General features: G+C 30.7%; 2 protein-coding genes across 27 annotated transcripts in view; both read left to right on the top strand.

Annotated features, from left to right (window-relative positions):
• The window catches only part of LOC139489472 (collagen alpha-1(XIII) chain-like), an 87,003-nt gene extending 72,312 nt beyond the window's left edge, over nucleotides 1-14,691 (top strand). For all 26 annotated transcript variants that reach the window (XM_071275889.1, XM_071275878.1, XM_071275888.1 and 23 more), the window contains one exon: nucleotides 10,586-14,691. In XM_071275889.1, the coding sequence (XP_071131990.1) occupies nucleotides 10,586-10,588 (3 nt within the window). In that variant the 3' untranslated portion in view covers nucleotides 10,589-14,691. The remainder of the gene's footprint in view (nucleotides 1-10,585) is intronic.
• Nucleotides 14,692-18,767: 4,076 nt separating this feature from the next.
• LOC139489471 (DNA damage-inducible transcript 4-like protein) lies at nucleotides 18,768-23,012 on the top strand. Its single transcript, XM_071275872.1, has 2 exons — nucleotides 18,768-19,107; nucleotides 20,919-23,012. The coding sequence occupies exons 1-2, from the start codon at nucleotides 18,939-18,941 to the stop codon at nucleotides 21,392-21,394; spliced, it is 645 nt and encodes a 214-aa protein (XP_071131973.1). The 5' UTR covers nucleotides 18,768-18,938; the 3' UTR covers nucleotides 21,395-23,012.
• Nucleotides 23,013-23,656: the final 644 nt, after the last annotated feature.

Below are 23,656 nucleotides of genomic sequence, written 5' to 3'. Positions count from 1 at the left end.
AAACCTAGAGAAAAATATTAGTATCGTACAAAACCTTGAACAAGGAATCAGTATATAGTCCAAAACCTTGAAAAAGATATCAGTATAGACCTCAACCCTGAAATGGATATCATCTTTTACCAACACCTTGACAAATGTATAGTACAGATTACTAAAAAACAATAAAATGAACTTGGCTGACTATGAAACAGCAACATCAAAAACAGTAATAAATTGTTTATGATATATGTATTTCATTTTAAGTGTCACAAAACAGTAGACAAAAGATTTATAAAGTTTATTTTTAACGCTTCTACATGACCTAATATATAGTTACACATTAAATATGGCAGAAGCTGTAGACAATAAATGACCTTTCCATAGATACATGATATGTTTGAAATTTCAATATTTAACATTTCCTTATAGCTATCAGCTCACACTGCTTCTGCCATTATTTCTACAGTTCATCCAAATTGTAGGACTCTCGTAATAGGTATTGGTAGTTATTGAATACTTTAAAAATTCCCTCCCTTAATCATCTGCAGTAAGGTTTATTTATAATGTTATAAAAGAAAAAGTGGATGGAACAGATACTTACTTGGTAGTCATCCATTATCTACTAAATGCACATTCATATTATTGTGGACTGAAAATTTGGAGAATTTATTGAAAAATTCATATAAAGTATTCCAAAGAACGTTGTGTCTTGCCTGTGACTGCTCTATGTGTTATAAACTACCAAAATTCTGAGTCCGTTTTTAAAAAAAATCATGATTTGAGTGGTAAGTTAAGGAAATTGTAATTAAAAAAAAAAAAGCTTTTCTTGGAGTGGTATCTTTTTTTTAATTTACTCTGAGGAAGATATACAATTATCTCAAGTTACCACCAAGATTCAAAGGGATATCAAGTGAATTGTGAATGTGTAGACCACTATTTTAATTTTAATTAAAGAATTTGTAATTAAATTTTGAGAAAGGTACATTTCCATTAATTTTCAGAACTGAAATAAGAAACTTTTAGTCCTTTTTTTCCAAATTTAAAGCTAACTTGAAAAAGAGAGAATTCCCATGAGACTTGAAAATATATTTGAGATGAAATACATGTTTCTTGAGATCTATAGTGTTTTCAATAGTTCTATTGCTTTTTGTTTATAGAATAAAAACAAATAGGTGTTTATAACCTTTCCATCCCTAAAGGATGATATCTTTCAGAAAATGGGGTGTAGCTTCAACCATGGAATAGCATCACGATGAACTTATTGTACCCTAGCTAATCACCACCTACTTTCCTCTTAAATTCTTGTTGGGCTTTGTGTATAGTTATCCAAATACTGTACAACATCAAATTGCAGATTATAGACCGTATTTCCCCCCCCCCCCCCCCCCCCAATCTACTTTTTATGCAGCTGCACCTAAATATTGACTGCAAAAGTCCCATTATCAGTAAAAATACAGATTTATCTGATCTTGACCCTTTTTTCTGTGCAGTCCATATCAGTTTGTCAGTAAACTAGTTTTGATGTTTTGTTGTGAAATTGTTATAGTTGAAAACTGAAACACGGGACTTGCACATATTGAAAATCATTTTTATATGAAAACACTGGATGCAGTTTAACTAAGCAGGTTTTTACTTGCACTTAATATCATTTATAAATGCATGCAAACAGATGTTCTTTCTGGATTTATTTTTCCAGGAATGCTAAAACCTAAAATTATAAATCAATGAAGAAGTATGAATACATGTTTACTAGAGAACATATAGAGCAAAAAAGGACCTAGGGTGAATACTTAAATCCAACAAATTTCAACTTTAGCTGAAGGTCAAAACCATATTATCAAAATTTATCATCAAAATATGAATAGAATTTTATAAAGCTTGGCAAAGCAATGAACACATCCAACTCAGTAGCATTTTGCTTGAATCTCATTTTTTAGTGGTGGCCAAGTCATTTACTTTCATTTAAAAAAAACCAAAAAAACACCAAATATAAGTTGAAGTCTTGTTGTACAGAAATTAATGTACTGGTTAAAGAAATTGCAACATCTTTTATCAAAAATTAGAAAATATAGCCTGACTGTTAGTAAATTAACTAGCTTAATAAGCAACAGATGACAGTTTCACATTGTAAAACATTATTAGTTTTTAGTATAGCTTTATCTGACAGGTGAACACAGACCTTATCACAAGTTTGTCTTTGATAATTGTATATTTACTTACCTTAAATTCATATAACATTTGATTGTTCAAGGCCAGATAATTTTTTTATTGATAAAGGTTTTTGTCAGGGACATGTATTTGTGGACTTTTATCTTTTTATTGCCATATCACAGTTCATATACACCTAGTTTATGGGACATCAACTTATTCATGAATAATTGATTTCTGAATGTCAGTTTAATAACCAGCTAATATAAATGTCTTTGATAAGAACAAATCAAATGATTATTTTCCTTAGTACTAGTTTAAGTGTATATGTTGTGCTTGCAAGAGAAAGATGCAAGTGAAAAAGCAATGAGACAGCAACCCAAAATTACAATTTAAACAAAGTCAACATCTGATGGTTACCCTACTATCAACTGTGTACATATGCCCAAACTTCATTCTTGATAGACAAAGAAACAAAATGTTCTAGCAAGAAATTTAGATAAGATTCCTGACTTTAAACAGGAACATACACATTGACAGGGATTAAACTAGTTCAAAAAGCTCAGCCCTCTCCTTGTAATCTGGCAGACAGTGAATAAACAAACCATAGCATACATGCACAAAGAAATCAACAATTATATTGTATCTATTATGTAGAACACCAAATATGCATTGAAAGGAAAAATAATACCATACATATTAAAATTCATACAATATATGTACACTTATGGTGATATTTGAATTATATTGTAATGTCTGATTGTTCAGTGGCGGATCCAGGGGGGGGGGGGGGTCCGGGGGTTAGAACCCCCCTTTTTTTTGGCCGATCAATGCATTTGAATGGGAGCATATAGTTGGAACCCCCCCCCCTTTACTCTGGGTTGGGAACCCCCCTTTTTTAAATGGCTGGATCTGCCACTGTTGTTGACTTCAATTATTGCACCTGATTTATATGCTCTGTAATTTGGAAAAATAAAATATTCTATTCAATTTATTCTATTTTACACTAATAAAATATAAAAGCATGTTTGAAATAGGATGCTAAAAACAAAATGCTCTATTAAACTAAGATCGGAACCCCAAAATTTCCCTTATACATGTACTGTAGATTCATTATTATTTGTTGAAAACCTATTTTCATGGATTTTGTGAGTACAGGTGAACCACGAAAACAAATGTTCAACAAACATCAAAATTTCTATAGGCTTGTATGCAGACATCGGTAAAACCAGTCCACACCATATACATGTTTTTCTTTATCCACAAAAATTGGTACCCATGAAAATAAATGAATCCACAGTATTGTATATAATATTAAAAGAAATGTTTGATGTTGTTTTTTCATTAGTTTAAAAAGCATGCATGATTGAAACAGTGTCCTTAAAGCTAGAAAATAATTTTTAATCACCACAAAATAGGAAGCAGGGATAAAAATCATTAAAGATTATTTTTTAATTAAAGGAATATAAAATTATCTAAAGGAAAAGAGTACAAGGAAATAATCTTTATTTCTCCATTCTTCCTTTTTCCTGCAGGGTAACTTGTAAGAGGATTATATAATGTCACAAAAATTAAAATTCTCTCAGGGATGGGCAGTGGGTGAGAGAAAAATGACAGAAATAGATCTCTATTTCACCTGTCAAATACTATTTGTTTCTCTTCTGACATTTGTTCATTTTTGTCAAGTCAGCAGTTAATTATGTCATAATGTCATGGTCCATGTGATTGTAGGTCTAATGATATTTAAATTTGGGATTTTATACCTCTGTCAATGAAATAAGTGTTAATTATTGACCTGTTATGTGAATAGACAGTTAATTATTGTCTACATGTGAGATTTATCTTATTCATTTAATCATTATTACTTATTTAAATTTCCCACTTGAAAAAGACAATAAAACTTTCTCACATTTCAGACCACTTTTATCTTTAAATTATAGGCTTTATTTCTATTCAATTTGAAGATTTTAATATAAAGATTATTACTATAGAAGTTAACATAAAAAACATTTTGCAGAATACAAGTCAAAAGAAAGTTACAAAAGATTTTTTTTTTTGGGGGGGGGGGGGGGGGGAGGCGGGGGACTGAACCTAAAAGTTTCTATCTGCTAACTTTTAATACTGACCCTTTGAAGAAATGACTTAAGCATGTCAGTTATCTGGATTACTTGGGAGGAGGGAGTATTTCAAAGGTGTTTTTAAGTTACGTACAATGATATTTTAATTTTAAAGATAGAACCATAGATGTAATAACCAGGTATTACATCTATGATAAAACAATTTATTTCCCCTATGAAGTTGTCATCAATTGTTGTGAAACCTTATTATTATCAGTTTTGTACAAATCAAAGTGTTTTTTTCTGATTCTATATATACCATAATTTCTTGTTGAGTAGAAGTATATCAGCTGATATTTTTAAATTGTCTTTAGTTATAGATTTATTATTTGAAGATCATACACTTTGACCTAGCATCTGATGCAATGGGTTGGATTTTTTGTGGTTTTGTTATTTTTATCATTTGTATTAAACTAAGTGGTTTTATTTTGATTGAACCTTTTGACCTTTTGACCTGTATAATTTGTTGTTCCACTGTAAGATTGAACCTTTTGACCTGTATAATTTGTTGTTCCACTGTAAGATTTAATGAGAGAGAGAGAGATGCCTGGCTATAAGTATTAAAAAGTACTGGGCCATACTAGTGGTTTCGGAGGTTTCCTATACAGATCTTAAAATCTTAAGTTGTTTCTCCATATTGACATATTGTTTAGATTTTAGAAGGACTTAAAGGTTAAGATAGGGCATGTCATATCAATTTGGCAATTAGTAATGTTGTTGTTGAAAATGATACAATGACATTGCCCTCTATATTTCTTTTTTTATGAAATTGTCTTATATTAATAAAATTCTTAACTTTAAAGTCAGACAATTGTATTTTATCATTGGTACCAAAAAAATTATACATGTTTTAAAGTTCAAACATACACTGTATGGCTGTTTAATGTTTAATGGTCATGTTGTAGCCTTTTTTACCTTTCCTTGTTTCCATTCTCAATTCTACTTCCTTGCTGGTACTTAAACACCTTATATGTTTTGTTGCCATCATACATCTGAGGCATACTGGTAGAATCAGAATGGTGAATTTCTACTGACAAATCTTGCACACTTCAAGGTCATCTTAAAAAATAAATTAACATGTTTTTGGTGCAAACATGTTTTTGTAATTTTATAAGTTGCATGTGTAGCAATAATCTATTTAAGTCTTTTTATAGATTTGAAGTTTAAAAGAATATACTTGTATTTTCAAAGTAAACTGATAAGGATATCCAATACAGTTAGCAGAAAAGGTTGGGGGTATTTTTTTTAAAGTCTATGACACATAAGTAATATTTATTTGTTGAAGTTAAACTGAATACATTATCTTTGCAATGTGTCTTCAGAAAATGATGCATGGATTTTTAATTGAATTATGATTTATATATAATGCTAGCATGAAAAGAAAACCCAAAATAAGTGTTTCGCCTCAACATAAAATGTCTCTGAAGGATTAGCTTTTCAAACTTCTTACATAATGATATTACATACATATAGTTTCATTTCCACAATTTCATTGTTATTAAGGTTTTTTCAAACTCTTAAAAAAAATATGCTGAATCTTTAATAAATAGAATTAAGAATATGTTTTATACCAATCAAGGGTCCTTGATGGACAGCATGACATGTGATCTGAAACAGGTTTTTTTTTTTAAATTGAAATGAAAAGCTGTTTAATTATTCACTTTTTCATTTATTAAGAATTTGATGTAATTGTCAGATTTTTCTTCTGCTGTCAGTGTTGGAAAGGGTGAAGTATTCTAGACAATTTTGATAATTTTGATAATTTAGATAATTTTGACACCTGTCCAGTTTTAAAGACACCTGTCTAGACTCTAGAGTATAAAAAAACAAAGCATACAAAACTTGAAAAATATTGTTTTAAAAAATATGTCAAAATCAGAAAAATGGACAGAAGCCTTCACCACTTGTCAGAGTAGTTTGAAGTCAACATGAACTTTTTGACAAAGTACTTTTATTTACCAAGGTTAGATAATGACAGTCGTCGTTCGGTTATTGACCAAATTTAGTAAGCTGTTTATCATAATACGGTGAATGCCTCACATTTAGATAATTATCCCAATGTCTCTGACTTACATTTAAATCGGACAATTTTACTGATCTCAGCAATTTGAAGAGCATTTAGTTTATATAAAGTGGTACTACATTGTCTAATTTGATTAAAAATATATAGATAAGTACTTCCTTGATACCTGATCAAAATGCTTTTAAAAAAAGAAATAGAAATTCCAATTTATCTAGCACAGGTTTTCTAGATGTTAAAATGGAGTCCTTTTTTGAGCTCCTTTTTGAGGTTAGGAAGAGAAAAACTATAAATCAATCAGTAATGACTTCAGCAATTCTAGATAAAATTAAAAATCCTTTATAAAGCAAAACTGTCAGGTTAACGTAATATTTATACATTTATACGTATGTATTTTAGAAACAATTTTATAGATTTCAAGGCCGTAACTAGGAATCTTATTTTAGTGAGGCAAAATAATTGAGCCGAGCGAAGCGAGGCGAAAAATTTTTTTTGGAGGGTATGAAATGAATGGTGCAAAATCCTGCATTCTAGGCATTTTTAGAGAGTTTGATAATGTTTTGAATTTGGACACTTTTTATATAAATTTTTCATATTCTAAGACTTTTACTAACACCAAATTTTTAAAAACTTTATTTAAATTTATATGTAAGATAATCATTCAAATATCACTGATTTGAGTCTGCTGCCAGAACATAGAACAAACATCGATTCAGTAGAGTTTGCCAAATTTTTCTATGGCCGGTTCAGTCAAATTATTTCAGAATCACAACTTGGTCTGCTGATATCCTTATCGCGATGAACATGGCAAGCCCGCACAATCTTTCGCCACTCATACATGCTCTTTTTCCAAGTTTTCAGTCGTTTCAGGGCAGTCTGTGTTTCTAAAGGTAGCACATTATCATCAACACAATTCCTTCCATCAGCAATTCGGTAGCACCATCGGTAGTAACATTTTTGTTTGCAAAAGGGAATTAAGATTTCTTGTTAGCACCATCATACAGTTGCAGTTACAAAATATTAAACTCGCTTTTATGCTGACAAAGAGTAGACAAACTAGGGATAGAATGAGATAAGATAAATGTAGTATATGATTCTATCTATAGAGTGATCATATATGATATGGGTACAGGGGAATTGGAATGGAGTTTTTGACGTTTACATGTAGGTCCATAATTTCAAATTATTTCTGGAAATAGTTGGTGGTATTTTAGTTCCAGAATCTATAAATTTAGGAGTTAGGGGTATGGGGTGTCCGATTCCGAAACCCCGAATATAAATAAACGAAATTCCGTAGTCCCGAATAAGTAAAGACAAAATCCTGTGTTAAAGGTTCTACCATTCCTCAATAATATCAAATTGGAATAAGGGATATTCTTTCAATTTTTAAGGTTAAAGAAACATGGATAGAAACTAATCCATGCATGTTTCATATTATTTATATTTTATTTATCTGTAAAGAAAAAGATTAAAGTTCGTGAAATGAATACGCAGACAGGACTGCCCCCTTGCGATGACTTGATTTGTCAAAAGTTGGTTAAACGGAGAAATGAATACGCAGACAGGACTGTCCCCTTCCGAAGACCAATACTTGATTTGTCAGTCTACTTATCGTTTTTGGATTGTTCTAATGAAGTTATATGCAATACTCAGACTCTGTTCACAAAAAAACTAGTTTACTAGAATTATTCCTTCTTTACCTTCGGTGTCGCTTTTCCTTTTCTGCAAGAACATGTGTTTAACTAGAGATCCATGATGACTATCGTCACTAGGTTAATGTTATCGAGAAACATCACCCGTTGACATGCTGAGTTATATCCAGGAAGAATAGTTTAAAAGGAATGATGACAAGTTATATAGAAATTAAGGTTGAGACAGAACAACAAATGACTATTATATTGATCATGTATAGAAAAAATAATCAGTGTGGAAATTTTAGTGAGGCAATTGCCTCACTTGCCTCAAGGGTAGTTACGGCCTTGGATCATTTCTCTCATAGTATCCATAGTTAACATACTGAATGAACTTTTCTGTATATTGCATGTGACAAAAAACATGTATGTATATGTTGCTGCGACTATAAACACACTTATGCTTAGTTTTTAATCAGAGCTAGGGTTTACATGATTTGCATCACATTTTACTGAAAAATAAACATTGATTTTTCAACCTTTATCTTTCAAATTCTGTTATTTCTAAATAACTATACAGTGTAAAAAATACAAATAGTAAATTAAAAGTTATAATGTTATCTATTGATAAACACCTTTGATCTATGTCTACAAGGTAGATATCAGGTGTGTTATGTAACTTTACATGGGGACTGTTTGTTGACCATTATTACCCAGCTTGTCCTCCAGGCTTGTTTTTATAGCCACATATCATTAATGCCACTTCTTGATATAGGTAAACAAATGTAGAGTTAATATTGATACTTATCTGGACAAAAACTTCAATGTCCTTTTGATGTTTTGTTTTTACGAGGGTTTAGTCTCCACCTCAGATAAACAACGGAAAATTTTGGGGGGCATGGAAGTTTTTGGACAAATTTGCATGTGATAATTTGAAATAATCATGAAATGAAATTATTGGTTCGTTCGGGTACTGGTCTTATAAGGCAAAACAATACTGATTAATTATTTAACTATTCCTGTCATTTTATACAATATACATATTTAATTTGATTGGGAAAACAAATGGCACATAAAATGTCCAGAATGTCACCAGCATAATTCATCTATTTCATGAGGGTCTGGATAGGGATTACAGAATAGAGAATAATGGGCCAGAAAAATAGGCTAAAAAGACAAAAGTTAAAGAAATTACCCCCCCCCCCCCCCCCCAAAAAAAAAAATATTTAAAAAATCTAAACAATCTTTCATTAGAAATATATTTAGATAGTTAAGACTTCTACGCATTCCAATTATTATAATTATCATAAGAAACAACATAAGGTGTATATATATAGTCACAGGATAATATTATAGTCTCATGATCAAGTTATGTCTGTAACAGCTTGCAGTAATGGAAAGTCATTCTTTAATTGTACTTTCCAAATATATGTCAACCAGCTGAAATGATGAAACAAATAAAGCTGTTATGATATATGACGCAAGTCATGAGTATAAAAAATTCTGTTAATTGGTATAGGTGAAAGTATACCATGTTTTAGAGGTATTGTTTTTTTTTATGTTGATACTTAGTCTTGTAATACTAATTTGTATACATCGAATATTCTACCAGGCAAGGGCCTTTGAGATTCTCAAAGGTCAGGGACAATAGGAAAACAATGAATCAATGGTAAAAATAGAAGTAGTGCTTCTAGGCTTACAATGTTTCATCATTTGATGCAATTCTTGATTGCTTATGTATGTTGTTTTTCATGAACAAAGTGATTTTCAGTTAGTGATAAAGATGCACTATTTCAGCCACAGATCCAGCCATTTTTTTAAAAGGGGAGGTTAACATAGGTCCCCATACAAAAGTTAGTTGTCAAACAAAAAGGGGGACAGTGTGGTGGTCTTTTAAAACCACCAATTAGTAAAAAGTGAAATTCCAACCCCAGAACTCCCCAATGGATCTGCCAGTGTGTTTTGTCCACATTTGATTTGTAAAACCCAGGAATTCTACTTGGATATAACTCAGTTCCTCCTGATCCCTCCTGCAAATTTGAGTGATAAACTTTTTGCAGTATGGATTTTAATGTTTCTGATATGTACAGCTTTAAATGGACAAAATATGTTCATTTCAGCACCAATATGTCCCAAAATTGACAACTTAAGGTCACAAAATTGCAAACAAAATCCAAAAAAGTGATGTTCTTTAGTCACCTATTGAAGAGAAGTCTTCAAAAAGGACACTTGTAGGTTATCAAGCAGCGAAAAAGTCTCAAAACTAGACATCTCTAGGTCAATAAACGTTCATGAGTGATGGACTACAACATATATTCTCTATTTATCATAGACCTTAAATAAACTGTATACTGTCATCAGTGAATATATATCTTGTGTTTAACAAACCCTTAGGATTTATCTGATTAAATGTTATATGTATTACACTGTTGAATAATCTTATGTACTAAAGTTCACTCAACCATATTTCAAATCAAATTTTATTTTTATTTATTCCCTATTTTTTAAAACATATACCAGTATTCTATATTTTTTTAATTTTTGCTGATTTAAGGACAAACTAGTTATTTGCAGTGGTGTTGTGCTGTGAAGATACAATGATCATTTCAAACAGAAAAAAAATCTTTATAAAAGTGTTAGGAAAAAGTAATGAATCTTGTGTGTAATGATTTTAATTTTTTCTATTTCAGTGAACTGAAGAGATATTGACCAGAAATATTAACCAAAGAGAAATATAATCATTTTATAATCATATAATTGTTAATCTTAATATCACTGTGTTATTGACATTAGAATTCATCAAACTTGACATACATATTAGACAATTGTTAAGGTTTATGTTTTTTGTCATTTTCTGTTATTGTTTTAAGTGCCTTTACATTTAGTTGAAATTCATGTAAACAATTGTGAAGCTTTAAGTTACCATTAAAAGACAGCCATATTGCTAATGATTCGATAATTACTCAATTTTTAAATTAACATAACATGGATGGAGCATATTCAGTCTTTGTTAAGTACCATGAAATAAAACACTGGATAAAATTTTCAAGTTGATAAACTTTATTTCCTGTAAAATGCAAATCAGTGAGTTTAAGCTGATAGATATGAGACTACTACCATGTGTAAAGTAGGCTCAGGATTAAGTTACTGTTTCTTCTCTTGACTCTATATTTGATGCTAGTTGTTAAACTGAAACAAGAAACCAGTTTTAGGATTTCAATGTAAAGACATTTGATATATCTCATTGGATTTATATAATATTTCCTTTTGGTATTACTGAAAAAACAAGACCAGATGTGTGTTAGGCCTTTTGAGTGTTCTGTACACCAATATAAGATGGACATCATTGAGACGACTTTTACAACACAATAAAAGTCAGACCTGGACCAAGGATATATCAGATTAATTTACTAGTTAATTATCATGACAACTTTGGGGGTGGTCCTCGATAATATTATATCTTTTATACATTGACACCTTTATTAACTACATGTAGACAATGGTTAAAGTTAGTTTTCACTCATGACTTATAAACATGAATGATCATGTATATTTCTACCACCAAAACCTTTTAGAATAAAACTATTAAAACTCTTTCAATATTTTGATAAACATGTTTGTAAGAAATGAATTTCAGATGGTCTTCTTTTCTAGAAATAAGAAAGCTGTTTTGACATAATAAACTAAAATTGATTAATTCACACACTATATCTTTAAGATTTCATTAATATCCGATGTTAAAGATATTTGTACCTGTTCATGTCATGTCCCTCAGACACTTACACAACTTTTATTTCCTTCAACAAATGTATAAAAAAATATAAAACGTGCAAACCTTCAGGGGATCAGGAATAAATGATAAAACAGAGAATGAAATGTAAAGTCAGCTAATTTGGACTTTATTTGATCAAATTAATATGATTCCCAAAATGCTTGTTTTGTCAATCTTTTGCTCAACTAAATTTCATTTTTCTGTTGTGAATTCAGTTCTTCTGTCTTTCCCATATCTATTATATGGAATTGTCTTTCATTTGAAAAGGGACAGCAGGGTCAAAAGGCTAAAATAGATAACTGACATTAATATGTACTACCCACCCACTCTAGACAACAAATTATACAGTTTATATGACCATAACTTTGTGTATCACAAACCAACCTGTCATTAGTTTTATGTTCAGATTTTCTGCATGAATGATATTGTATGTTGTAAATAAATATGTAATTATTGTCCAGCCTGCAACTTTTGTTGCAGAAAGCTCGACATAGGGATAGTGATCTGGCGGCGGTGGCATTAGCTAATTTCTTAAAAGCTTTATATTTTAGAAGGTGGAAGACCTGGATGTTTCATTCTTTGTATATAGATGCCTCATGTTATGAAGTTTCCGTCAGTCACATGTCCAATGTCCTTGTCCTCATTTTCATGGTTCAGAGACTACTTGAAATAAAAGTTCAGATTTTTTGTTATGTTAAATTCTCTCTTATTTTAAGTTATAGAACTATATTTGGTATGTGCGTACCTTGCAAGGTCCTCGTGCTTGCCAGACAGTTTTCACTTAACCATGACCTCATTTCGTGGATCAGTGAACAAGGTTAAGTTTTGGTGGTCAAGTCCATATCTCAGATACTATAAGCAATAAGTCTTATATATTCGGTGTATGGAAGGACTGTAAGGTGTACATGTCCAACTGACAGGTGTCATCTGACCTTGACCTCATTTTCATGGTTCAGTGGTTATAGTTAAGTTTTTGTGTTTTGGTCTGTTTTCCTTATACTATATACAATAGGTGTACTATATTTGGTGTATGGAATGATTGTAAGTTGTACATGTCTAGCTGACAGGTGTCATCTGACCTTGGCCTCATTTTAATGGTTCAGTGGTCAAAGTTAAATTTTTGAGTTTTGGTCTTTTTTTCGAATACTATATGCAATAGGTCAACTATATTTGGTGTATGGAAATATCTTACGATCTATATGTGGTTTTATTTGACCTTGACCTCATTTTCACGGTTCATTGCTCAGTGTTAAGTATTTGTGTTTTGGTCCTTTTTTTTAAATTTATAAGCAATAGGTCAACTGTATTTGTTGTATTGGAGAATTGTTAGCTGTACATGTCTGCCTGGCATGGTTCTTCTGACCTTGACCTCATTTCATGGTTCATTGATCAGTGTTTAGTTTTTCTTGGTTAATGTTGAGTTTATGTGACAGTTCTAATAAAGCTTTATATTTAAGACTATCAACATAATATCAATGATTAGTAAAGAAGGCGAGATATTTCAGCGTGTGCACTCTTGTATATCAAATAGCAGTATAGTTACAATGTATACGGAATATTTGTTTGGTATCAACTACACTTGATCAGAATCATTGGATACACAGTTTTATTTGGTCTAATGGAACCTGCTGGGCCTCCAAACTATTATAAGGCTATTTACATGCTTTCAGCTACATTTCCATTTATAAGAATGCAAATTTTAGTTCGGTTTGTCACAATTATTTAGTACATAATATGAATGGAAAACAAAAAATTGAAAAAATTGTAAACTGCAAGCAGGTAAATTTTTTTCAGAGACATATATACACATTGTCTCTGTTTTTGTATAACTCTTTTTTTTTTTTTTAACTTTTGTTCAATATTATGAAATTGCTTTATGTCAAAAATCTTCCCAACATGATATTTAAACAACAGGATAGTTTAACAGAATGAATTAAAAGAGATGTTTTGTATGACAGAACCATCTGCAAAAATTTATTACAAATAATGCATCTTTGATTATTTTTTTGTGATCAGATAAAAGTAAGTGTCTATATATATTTCTTATATGTATGATAACATTTTTTTTATTTATTATATTATTTTTTGAGTGTGAAAATGTGCCTTCAGGTCTTGAGTTATACATACTACATTTTAAAGTGATAAAACATATTTAAACTTTTTTGGGAGGTAAACTGGTAATCATATATATTTTTTTTTATCTTTTGCATATTAAGAATTGGAAAAAGGGGAGATAATAAAATAAATGGTTTCAAATAAAATTTTCAGTATTTGTAAAAATGTTTCTTTAATATCATTGATGGGATAAATTTTGAGTGTAGCAAGAGTAATGTTTGCTTTTAATGTATACATAGAAGGAAGAATGTTATGTTTTTAGTAGAAGGAAATAGAAAAAAAAGGTGTATTGAATTTTTAGACATATAGCTCTCTAGCTGAGTTGTGATATATAAAAAATGTATATGTAAATTTTGTATTATCCCATATTGAGATGTGAATTTTATATCATCTATATATTTCTTTGTATATAATCTATGTTGTGCCTATTTTTATAAATGAGATAAAAATTGCAAAAAAAAGTGACATTTTAGATTCATTCATTGTTTCTTTGATATATCATGTTGAAACATCCAGGGCAATACATTTATTATTATATCACATTTAGATTACTCCTGATCCTGAAATCCCGGACTTAAAAACATGAAATCCCGAAAGGCCCGAATTTAAAGAAATTTAAATCTGGCCATCCCGAAATTTGAAAAAAGAATTCCGGATCCCTAAATCTCGAGCTTAAAAACAGCTGATCCTGGAGTCCCAATAAAGATCCTCCCCCCCCCCCCCCCACCCCTCTTATCTAAATTGTCAATGCCTTAAAGAAAAAAAATCATTTATTTAAAGTAAAATGGTATCTAAAAATCAATAGCAGCTTACACACATTGATAGATTTATTTGTTTATATATTAGAATTATTTCATTACATGTATTGTTATTGTTTACTAAACACCAAATAAATTCTTTTTTGTAAAATATGTTTTCTTTTGAATGACTATTGAACAGCATTATCAATATGTGTATTGTTGATCTTTTCATTTGCTTTGAAAATATAAGAACAAAGGTGTGGTATGATTGCCAATGAGCGTACTCACCTCAAGAGACAAAATGACACAGAAATAAAATCTATAGGTCACTGTACAGTTTCAACACTGAGAGGAGCCCATACTGCATAGTCAGCTATAAAAGGCTCGAAATCACAGATGTAAAACATTCAAACAAGAAAACTATGGGCCTAATCAATGTACAAAAATGAACAATAAACAAATATGTAAAACAGCAACAAAAGTTACCAACTGAATCACAAGGCTTCAAGCTTGGGACAGGCACATACATACAGAATTTGGCAGGATTAAACATGTTTAAGCGGGATCCAAACCCTTGCCCTAACCTGGGACAGTGGTGTAACAGTACAACAGGAGAACAAACTATAAAAATTGATTGAAAAAGGATTAACTCATCAGATGGATAAAAAAAGAAATACATATAACTAAAACACAACTTGGACATGGTCAGGTTCTTGTACATCTCAACAACAAAAAGACACTAAGTACAGAGAGTAATCACAGTTACTTGTACATCCCTACGAACAAAAAGACACCAAGTACAGTTCTGAGAGTAATCACAGTTACTTGTACATCCCAACAACAAAAAGACACTAAGTACAGATCTGAGAGTAATCACAGTTACTTGTACATCCCTACGAACAAAAAGACACTAAGTACAGATCTGAGAGTAATCACAGTTACTTGTACATCCCAACAACAAAAAGACACTAAGTACAGATCTGAGAGTAATCACAGTTACTTGTACATCCCAACAACAAAAAGACACTAAGTACAGATCTGAGAGTAATCACAGTTACTTGTACATCCCTACAACAAAAAGACACTAAGTACAGATCTGAGAGTAATCACAGTTACTTGTACATCCCTACAACAAAAAGACACTAAGTACAGATCTGAGAGTAATCACAGTTACTTGTACATCCCTACAACAAAAAGACACTAAGTACAGATCTGAGAGTAATCACAGTTACTTGTACATCCCTACAACAAAAAGACACTAAGTACAGATCTGAGAGTAATCACAGTTACTTGTACATCCCTACAACAAAAAGACACTAAGTACAGATCTGAGAGTAATCACAGTTACTTGTACATCCCAACAACAAAAAGACACTAAGTACAGATCTGAGAGTAATCACAGTTACTTGTACATCCCAACAACAAAAAGACACTAAGTACAGATCTGAGAGTAATCACAGTTACTTGTACATCCCTACGAACAAAAAGACACCAAGTACAGTTCTGAGAGTAATCACAGTTACTTGTACATCCCTACGAACAAAAAGACACCAAGTACAGTTCTGAGAGTAATCACAGTTACTTGTACATCCCTACAACAAAAAGACACCAAGTACAGTTCTGAGAGTAATCACAGTTACTTGTACATCCCAACAAAAAAAAGACACTAAGTACAGAGAGTAATCACAGTTACAGACAGCTAGTTGGTGGAAATATTTTATCTATAGAATTATTGCATGTCAATCTAACAGGGTTCATCTGACTTAGACCTCACTTTCCTGATAAGTTGATCACTTTTAGTAAAAGGTGATCTGTATGACCTCAAGTTTATGGTTAATTGATTAAAATGAGGGGTCTATGAATAGGTAAGTTTCTAAAATGCTGTTAGTGCAAGGTGATCTATCTTTTGACGGGAGTTGTCTTGTTGACAATCATACCACATCTTCTTTTTATATAGTCTTCTGATTTACTGTAAGGTGAAGATGTCCATCAGACTGCTTTTATGTGACCATTAATTTCATTTGGAATATGTATTTTTTTAATCATTTAAATATGTTTGTCACCTTGTTTCCATGTATCATTGATTCACATCAAGTTTACCATGTAATTTTAGGTCGGTTTTGAAATACCATTTTGGTAAGATCTTACTTTTATAGTTAGACCCCTTTGATGATGAAAATGGATTGTTGTTTAACATCTATATGTATATCAGGAAAAGAACATGATAATGTGATTCAAATATGAACCCTGGTTTGTCCTACACGCTGAGCCATATTCTTAACTAACTAGTTCACAGTCCCCTTGGTGAAATGTCAACATAAATATTGAGCATGAACCGACCATTCTCTGCTCTAACTCTTAATTGCAGCATGCCCAAAAGAGAAGTTGCAAATACCAATTGTCTAGTCTTTGGTTTGACCCAGTTTGTATGACCTCTTGTAAGTTTGTATGACCTCTTGTAGGTTTGTATGACCTCTTGTAAGTTTGTATGACCTCTTGTAAGTTTGTATGACCTCTTGTAAGTTTGTATGACCTCTTGTAAGTTTGATGCATCTTGTAAGACATACAAGGCTTGTATACTTGGTCATTATCAGGTATGTTGTTGAAATATCGTCCACAGCACCAATAACTACTTGGTTGGAAACAAAAAAATAGATAAATAACAGTCTCCAGAAAAGGTGTAAAAATGCTAAGGGGCCAACTAAAGCCTGCTTTCAACTGCAGACAAAATTTACTTGCTGCGTTGAAGACCTTTGGCTGTTCTCTGCTCTTTGGTCAAATTGTTTTTACTGAGACATTCCTTTTTCCATTCTGAATTTTTGAATAATAGAATATATGAATAAATCCTGTAAGATTTTCATCTTTATACTAGTTCACATTTACATAAAATGTTACTTATTTAATTTAATCAATTTGTTGACAGGATGTTGTTTGCCATGAAGTCTCAAAATCTAATCAGTAATTTATGGCTATTATGAATGAACTCAAATTTCATAAAAGGTCAAATTATCAACTTTATACTATTTTATAACCTTCATGAAATTGTATGAATGGATTTAAAGGAGAATTTTCATGACCCAACAAAACAAACGCAAAATTAAAAAAAAACGCTGTCATAATCCTATGAAAGAAAATTTAATAATAAGCAATTGAAACCCTACAAAAACCTATCCCTTGATCTCCCTTTGAAGAGTACTCAGTTTCTTATGATTATGTGATAAATTGCATAAATTATATTGAAAAATTGAACAGAGTGATCCCTTGTATGGTATCTTGGGTTAAGAAGTTTGTGTTTTTTGTTTCTGCCAATTGAAATAGAACATCAGGGTAAAATGCATTTATTGTCTAATACCTTGATAATCTTACTGTGTTTTCATTAGTTTTTGTGGTAAGCAATTTTTGTGGATAGAGAAAAAATATTTTTTTCATGGATATTTGATTTCCTGTTTTGACAAACTCTTCATATAACCCAATAGAAAATTGACTTATTTACAAGTTTTTGCTTTTTATCTTATACAAATCCCTGATAACTATAAAGATAAGTTGCAAGGGCAAAAATTATCAGCTTTACCAGATCTACAAAAATTCTGATGTGAAAAAAACATCATCACCTTTTAGGAGTTATTGCCATGAAAGGATTTTTTTATTTTATTTTTATTTTTCCTAATATTTTCAAAACAAAGAAACTGTAAATAGGAAAAAATTATCAGCAATACAAGATTATACAAGATCTACAAGAAACTCAAAATGACTGAACAATTTGATGACCCCTTACTGTAGTATTTGTCCTTAAAAGAAGTATTTTTACTAACTTTTGAGTTTCTATTTATTTATCTCTAAAAGGTAGAGAAACTGAACACTTCAAAAATTATCAGCAATATAATTTGTGCAAAAAAAATTGTTGTAATTAATCTTTATTCGCAATAAACAAAGTTAATTGAACATAAAATTGGCTATTTACACAGTGTAATATAGAAGTCAGCATAAATCAAAACTTGCATTTCTTTTTTAACTATTTTAAAACTAAATTGACATATTTCTAAAGAGACCTAAAATCTTCCATATTTTTGTGTGCTTGTATTTTTAAATATTTAAAAGTCTGCTTTCAAATTCACATTTGATGCATTTATTTTCTTTCAAATTTCCCGTTTGTATTTAAAATGTGAATCAAAGCCTTCACGTTGAAATGTGAATCCTTGTGTGACCTTAACCTTTGGATCATACCAAATAAAATGGAACAGTCTCATGAATATTCAAATCACAATGGAAAAAAACAGCTGATTTAGAAATGACAAGTGCAGACGATCAACACACGTCCTGTCGTTCGCATCGTTAGTTTAGTTCATTAGTGCTAGGTGTTAATTTGGACGACTAATTTAATTTGCAACTTACATTATTTTCATTTCTAATTAACAAATGGAGTTCGAATCTCGGGACAGTTGTTGTCATTTGATTGATCAAAATGCAATCAACAAGACAAAGGTGGACAAACTTTTGCAGAAACTAAAGTTTTTGATATTCAGAGATGTGGAAAAGAATGAACAGAAAGGAATATTTGAAAGAGACACTGTTAAGACATGTCAAAGTAAGTTTAAAATGCAATTTGTGTAATTTTGTATGAATAATGATATGTATTTCAATCACTCGTGACTTGTGATCGATTTTCAGTTCAGTCACATTATAGATGCCTTAGATGGACAGAGAGCTAAAGAGTCGGTTTATTTTATAATTACTAAACCAATGTTTAAGAAAGAATCTAAAAAAAAATATATATTACTGCATTTGTGCTTAACAATTAAAATTAAATTATATAGGTATATTTTTTAAATTGGCTCATTTCCAAAAATAGATTGTGATGTACTAAAAATAGAAATTTCCTAACTGTAAGCCATCTTACATGCATATTTCAAGATTCAAAACATCTACTGTGATACTTCACTTTAAACCTGGTGATTTTTTTATGCAAATTAAGTATGTTTAAAAAAAATCCATGGAGGAAAGGGTTAATAGTACAATCTTTTAAAAATTCATGGCTTCACAAATAAAAACATGATAATTGTTTTTTGATAAATATAATGTTTTTGACACATATTTAATTTTAAGACCACATATTAAGTTACAATTAACAAATACTGATTGTACTTCAGTTGTTTAGAGATGAGACTTTCATAAAACATTGAATTGCGTTTCTCATACTGTTCATGATCTGCCTTTACACCATGTACACCAAGTCCTTTGGATGTGTACTGATTGATCCTTTAGTCTTGGAAAACATGAGTTATTTATTTGTTGTAATTGGCTTTAACATATAGCTTTCAGTAACTGCGAGAACTGTTATTCCCGTGTTTTGTTTATTTTGTTATAATTATTCTGTTAGATGTTTTTGTGCCTTGAACCAATCTTTTGAGTTAAGCAAATGGGTACCGATTATTTTTACAGTTTGGTGTTATGTTGGGCTGCTAAACCCCTATCCTAAGATAGTAACAAGGATGAGTAAACATGTTGAACCTCGCCACATTCTGTATGTGTCTGTAGTGGTTGCAGTTCAGTGGCTGATCCAGAAATTTTCATAAGTGGGGGCCCACTGACTGACCTAAGAGGGGGCCCTCTCCAGTCACGCTTCAGTGATACCCTATATAATTAAGCAACCAAATTTTTTCCCAAAAAGGGGGGGGCCTGGGCCCCCTAAATCCGCCTATGCCGTTGGTTTATGATTTCACAATGGCAATTGCATTTCAGGAAAACTTCTGTCATGTATGAACCATCTGTTTAGTCCTGCAGGTACTCTTTTTGTATGATTTAGCTCTCCATGTGACAAACATAAATTAAAAAGAAAATCTTAATTTTGGTCATCAAACATAGTTGTCAAAAGTAAAACATGAAAACTCTGTAGAAGGAATTTCTTAAGAATAGATAATGAATCATTGGCAATCATACCACATCTTCTTTTTATATTGATATTAGGCATAAAATATTTCATGTAAAATCAGGACCAATTGTTGTTAAATACCATTTTGAGCATGCAGCATCCACACTGTTCAAAACTAGGACTTTTGGTATTTATCCAAACAATATAAAGTAATTGCTGAAAATGCAAAATAATGTTGCATAATCATACTTATGCAAATAATATCGGTTAATCACTGAAATACATGCACAGCGTAAACAACTATGTGTTTACATGTTGATATGAAAGTGTGTAGCTTAATTTGATAATAAAACAGTGCCTAGATTTAAGTCCTTGATTATAACCCCTAAAATGTGTCTAATTTCTAGTGTGTTTGAAGTACAACGTATTTTTATGATGTTTAGAAGTCTTAGGATTCTACTAGATCTTGATTTTTGAGTTCTAATTTTGGAAGTAAAATTGTAAGTGTGTGTTCATTTTTTTTTCAGATGAAATCCCAGAAGTTACAACAGAAAGTTATGGCAGCATCGACTCTCTGTCAGCGTTAGACGTAAAACAATGTGGTTTATTGATTCAAAGACTTCAACAAACTCTTAGAGAAGTTCGTGAACAGCAATTTAAATGTGAAATATTGGTGCCATGTGGACTTATAAAGAAAGTAGCCCAGGACATAGTGTCAATGTCATATTGTGAGCCCTGTGGACTTAGAGGATGTACCCTGTATATAAATCTGGAAGAGAAGCAGCAGTGTAGACGCTTAGCGAAGCTTTCTTATGATCCAAATACAGTTGATACTTTTGAATTGCATCTTACACTGAAAGAAGAGACAAGACGTTGGTGCTTCTTCAAAAAACTGTTTATATCACTTAGTGGTTGTATGAAAGAAATTACATGGAGTTCATCTTGGAAACTCTTGTGTTCATCTTACCGGTTGGAAAAGAAAAAACTGTACAGAAAAAATTAGATTCCAACTATTTTCTGTATTGATAAACTATTGAGTTGTGATGTGTTCAATTTTTTAGAACAGTCAAGAATTGAAGATGTCAATTCAAATAATATCCAGTGTACATTTAAATTTCAATTTTACAAGTTATTATTTTTTTCGTTCATTTCTTAATTTATATGTATTACAAAATATAGTTATCTAAAACTGTTAAAGATCTCAGTCATCTCTAAAATGAAAAAATCTTTCTGAAAAAATAAACTAACGAGCAATTTTGATCAATTTTATGAACATATTTTCATACAGATATATATTGACATAATATAAATGATCTCGGTGACATTAGGGTGCAGTGCAATTTTTTTAAATTCTAGCTGTCATGTGATATAAAGGTCAGTAAATCATTTCATCACTTGGAGAGGACTGAGTGCAAATGTGGTTGATGAGAGAAAAAGAAATATTCACCTTCATGTTTTTTTGTGTTTGAACGTTGAAACATTTTTTAATACACAATTTCCTAATATACATGTGTATGTACAAATTTTTGGGGGATATGTATGATATTAAAAAGCTAAAAAGTGATTGAATAAAAAAAAAGAGTGCTTATTTTCTGTTACATTCCAGTTGTGTATACATGTAATGTATATTTTTACCTTTTCAAACAAATTATTTTATTTGTTTATAAACCTTTCTAAAAGTAAAATAGAAATATTTGAAATCATAATTTAAAGAAATCCATGTTTGACTTTTTTTTTTAAATTAAAAACAAAATTAATGATTTTTAATTTGAAAAATGAAAATTTCTTGATATAGTGCTGATAAAATAATTAAATGGTGCAACATTCATGACATAATGAAGATAAGAACCTCTGTTATTCACATGTTAACTTTTGATTTACTCTTTCTAGTAGCAGAATAAACCTTTAATTTTTTGCTAATTCTAACATATTAGGAGTTGTACTCCTAATTGAGAAAAGACAACAATGTTTTAAAAATGAAAAATTGGCATATAATCAACTGTGGAAATAGATTTTGAGAATTTCATATTTATTAACATCTTGTCATGATTTATTTTACATTAACATGTTTGTACCATTCATTTAAGACATACTGCCACTTTAGAAAGACTGGCATATAAAAATTCAAGGTGCATATATATTTATCTTATAAATGCTCTTTATAAGAGCAATGCTTATTTTTGAACATGAATAAAAAAAAAATCATGAATAACAGTATGGATGCAGCGAGTAAGATTTTGTTCAGATGACCATGGTTATTTTATATGAAAAATCATTGAAATAATGTATGCAAAAGTGCTTTCATGTAAGTTTTACTGCTTCCATTGAGTATTTGCAATGACCACATGATTTTTACATGCATTTTAAAAATGCTTTCAATTTCATATTGAAAAAATACATGTATAAACATTTGTATACACTGTGTTACAGTGTTGCTAGTCAAAACTTCATACCATTGCTAGTATTGATGATATTTTTTAATGAGAATTTTAGTATTTATATTGTACATACATGTATGGGCAAATCTGTCTTATATGTACAGCATTTGTTTTCTGACTTGTAAGAATTTGTGATAGAAATTTGAATCCATTCTGTTTAATAAATTTATTTTAAAAAGAAAATGTGTCAGTTTTACAACTTTTTCTCCCTTTTATTTTGTAGTTTGCTATGACCTATGATTTCTAACAAATTACTTCACTGACCCTTCTCTTGGCATTTAACATTAGATAAACCATAGAACTGTTATATGACACAGTATGCATGCTGATCTATGATCAGGGTTCTCACTAAGGCGAGTCCGTGAGTCCTGGACTCATCAAAATCTGTCTGGACTCACCATTTTCAAAACTGGTGAGTCCACAGATGCATCAAAGATTGAAATATTTTGTATAAACTGAACACAGTTAAACACAAATATCATTATTATAGTAAAAGTTTAAAAGTGATATGAATTTGATTTCATTTCATTGCTCTGTTAGGAAATGGAGACTAAAATATTACTTTATATTGCAATAAAATATTTTCTTCTTGCTGTTGGATTCATCATACCTAAAAATGATGAGTCCCTGTACTCACCTTCAAAAATTTGTAGCGAGAACCCTGATGATGACTGCTACATAGAATATACTCAAATATAATACTTGTTAAAAAGTCTGAAGCTCTTTTCACAAAAAATCTTAAGTGTAAAATTTATCGTTAAGTCTAAAATATTCCTTAACAACTCAACTTAATATTTTTATCGTAAGATTAATTTTTCACTTAAGAT

This window comes from Mytilus edulis, chromosome 9 (genome assembly GCF_963676685.1).
Source record: "Mytilus edulis chromosome 9, xbMytEdul2.2, whole genome shotgun sequence".
Taxonomy (NCBI): domain Eukaryota; kingdom Metazoa; phylum Mollusca; class Bivalvia; order Mytilida; family Mytilidae; genus Mytilus; species Mytilus edulis.
This window is presented reverse-complemented; position numbering and strand designations above follow the sequence as displayed.

Bases quoted from the DNA above. Each gene is read 5' to 3' on its own strand.
- LOC139489471 (XM_071275872.1), top strand. From the start codon at position 18,939: ATGGAGTTCGAATCTCGGGACAGTTGTTGTCATTTGATTGATCAAAAT. The intron at 19,108-20,918 runs GTAAGTTTAAAA...TTTTTTTTTCAG, and splicing joins CACTGTTAAGACATGTCAAA to ATGAAATCCCAGAAGTTACA.